The sequence below is a fragment of the Salvelinus sp. IW2-2015 genome, linkage group LG13 (assembly GCF_002910315.2).
Source record: "Salvelinus sp. IW2-2015 linkage group LG13, ASM291031v2, whole genome shotgun sequence".
NCBI classification, from domain to species: domain Eukaryota; kingdom Metazoa; phylum Chordata; class Actinopteri; order Salmoniformes; family Salmonidae; genus Salvelinus; species Salvelinus sp. IW2-2015.
This window is the reverse complement of record NC_036853.1, coordinates 517,394-519,024: the sequence shown is the minus strand read 5'-3', so window position 1 is coordinate 519,024 and position 1,631 is coordinate 517,394. Positions and strand designations below refer to the sequence as shown.

At 41.8% G+C, this 1,631-nt stretch overlaps 1 protein-coding gene across 7 annotated transcripts in view; it reads left to right on the top strand.

Moving 5' to 3' along the window:
* Positions 1–1,193, top strand: part of LOC111971928 (tripartite motif-containing protein 16) — a 30,656-nt gene extending 29,463 nt beyond the window's left edge. For 2 of the 7 annotated variants that reach the window (XM_070446053.1, XM_070446052.1), the window contains one exon: positions 244–1,193. In XM_070446053.1, coding sequence (XP_070302154.1) covers positions 244–758 — 515 coding nt within the window. In that variant the 3' untranslated portion in view covers positions 759–1,193. The remainder of the gene's footprint in view (positions 1–243) is intronic. The other 5 variants (XM_070446054.1, XM_070446055.1, XM_070446056.1 and 2 more) reach the window with 4 other exon arrangements.
* Positions 1,194–1,631: the final 438 nt, after the last annotated feature.

The window sequence follows — 1,631 nt, the reverse complement described above, 5'->3', positions numbered from 1 at the left end:
AGTTGTTACAATGTGAGTCTCTTTATTGTGAAGTAACTAACAGTCTCTTTTTACTGACACTCCTAACAATCCCTCTAGAAATATATAGCAATAGTARATCTAATCAAAGACTGGGTATCTATCTGACTCCTCATATTTCTCTGATTTGATCTCTGCTGTGCTCTAATCAAAGACAGGGTAGATACAGTATCTGACTTAACTTATTGTTCTAACTCCCCTCATTGGTCTCTGCTCTTCTCCCAGATTCCTGTCAGCTCACACTGGACCCAAACACAGCAGGCACATGCCTCTCTCTGTCTGAAGGGAACAGAAAGGTGACTTATACAGACCAAGTCCAACCATATCCTGACCATCCAGGCAGATTCACTAACTACTACCATGTTCTGTGTAGAGAGGGTCTGTCTGGACGCTGTAACTGGGAGGTGGAGTGGAGTGGTGATGTTGATACAGCAGTCTCATATAAAGACGTCAGCAGAACAGAGGAAGATGGTGGATTTGGATACAATGACAAGTCCTGGAGTTTACAGTGCTCTAGTGATGGTTATTGTTTCAGCCACAATCATGTTGAGACTAAAGTATCAGGCCCTCAGTCCTCCAGAGTAGGAGTGTACCTGGATCACAAGGCAGGTACTCTGTCCTTCTACAGTGTCTCTGACACAATGACCCTCCTCCACAGAGTCCAGACCACATTCACTCAGCCCCTCTATCCTGGGTTTTGGCTCTTTGTAGGAGACACTGCTGAGCTGGTTAAACTGTAGTAGGGTCCACATAGATACTAGTCATGCTGGTGTAGTCTATAGCTGAGCTGGTTAAACTGTAGTAGGGTCCACATAGATATTAGTCATGCTGGTGGTGATGGTCCCCAGATGTGATCATTCATTCTGCTCATATTTTAAATGCAATATTTTAATCTTGTACATTTCCGTGAATCATGATGTATGGTGTTGATGTATATTGGTTGTCATTCTCAATTGGTTCTCTGTCTATGTAATTCTCCTCAGTGGCATTGAACAGGTATTTTTTCACTAACTAACTTAACTATATGGGACGGACACAGATGAATCCTAGAAGCATGTTCAATGTAGATGTCCGGGAAACCGGCCCTAAATGTGTCATCTTTCATCCTCCCATACTGCTCAGTCAAGCAACATTAAACCTGTCCAGCAGGTGGTGCTTTTGACCAAACAATAAAACCAGCAGATATCTTGACTTGCCACTCAGTATGTCAGTAATGTTCAGAATAGTACTTTAATATCRTTGGAGATTGATGGTCTTTTTAATCCACTATCCAGAGTCAGGAACAGATGAAGTTAGGTCTGCTACTGTTCAGTGATTAAATATGATTTATGGTGATGGGAAATAAAAAATACAACACTAAACTTCATCTAGTAATAGTTTTCCTTTGTTATTTATTCCAAGGTGTGTCTTTAACTTCTAAATGGATTGTGTGGAGGTGAGCTAGTGGTGTGGCTGATAGAATAGAATGAAAAGGGAGGATGGGAGGGGAAATGGGCAGATATATCAGACAGATGAGGGGGAGAAAGATGTTCATACAGGAGTTAGTGTCTCTKTTCCAAATAGCTCCCTATTCCCTGCGTAGTGCACTAGGTTTCTTTAGACCAGATCTACAG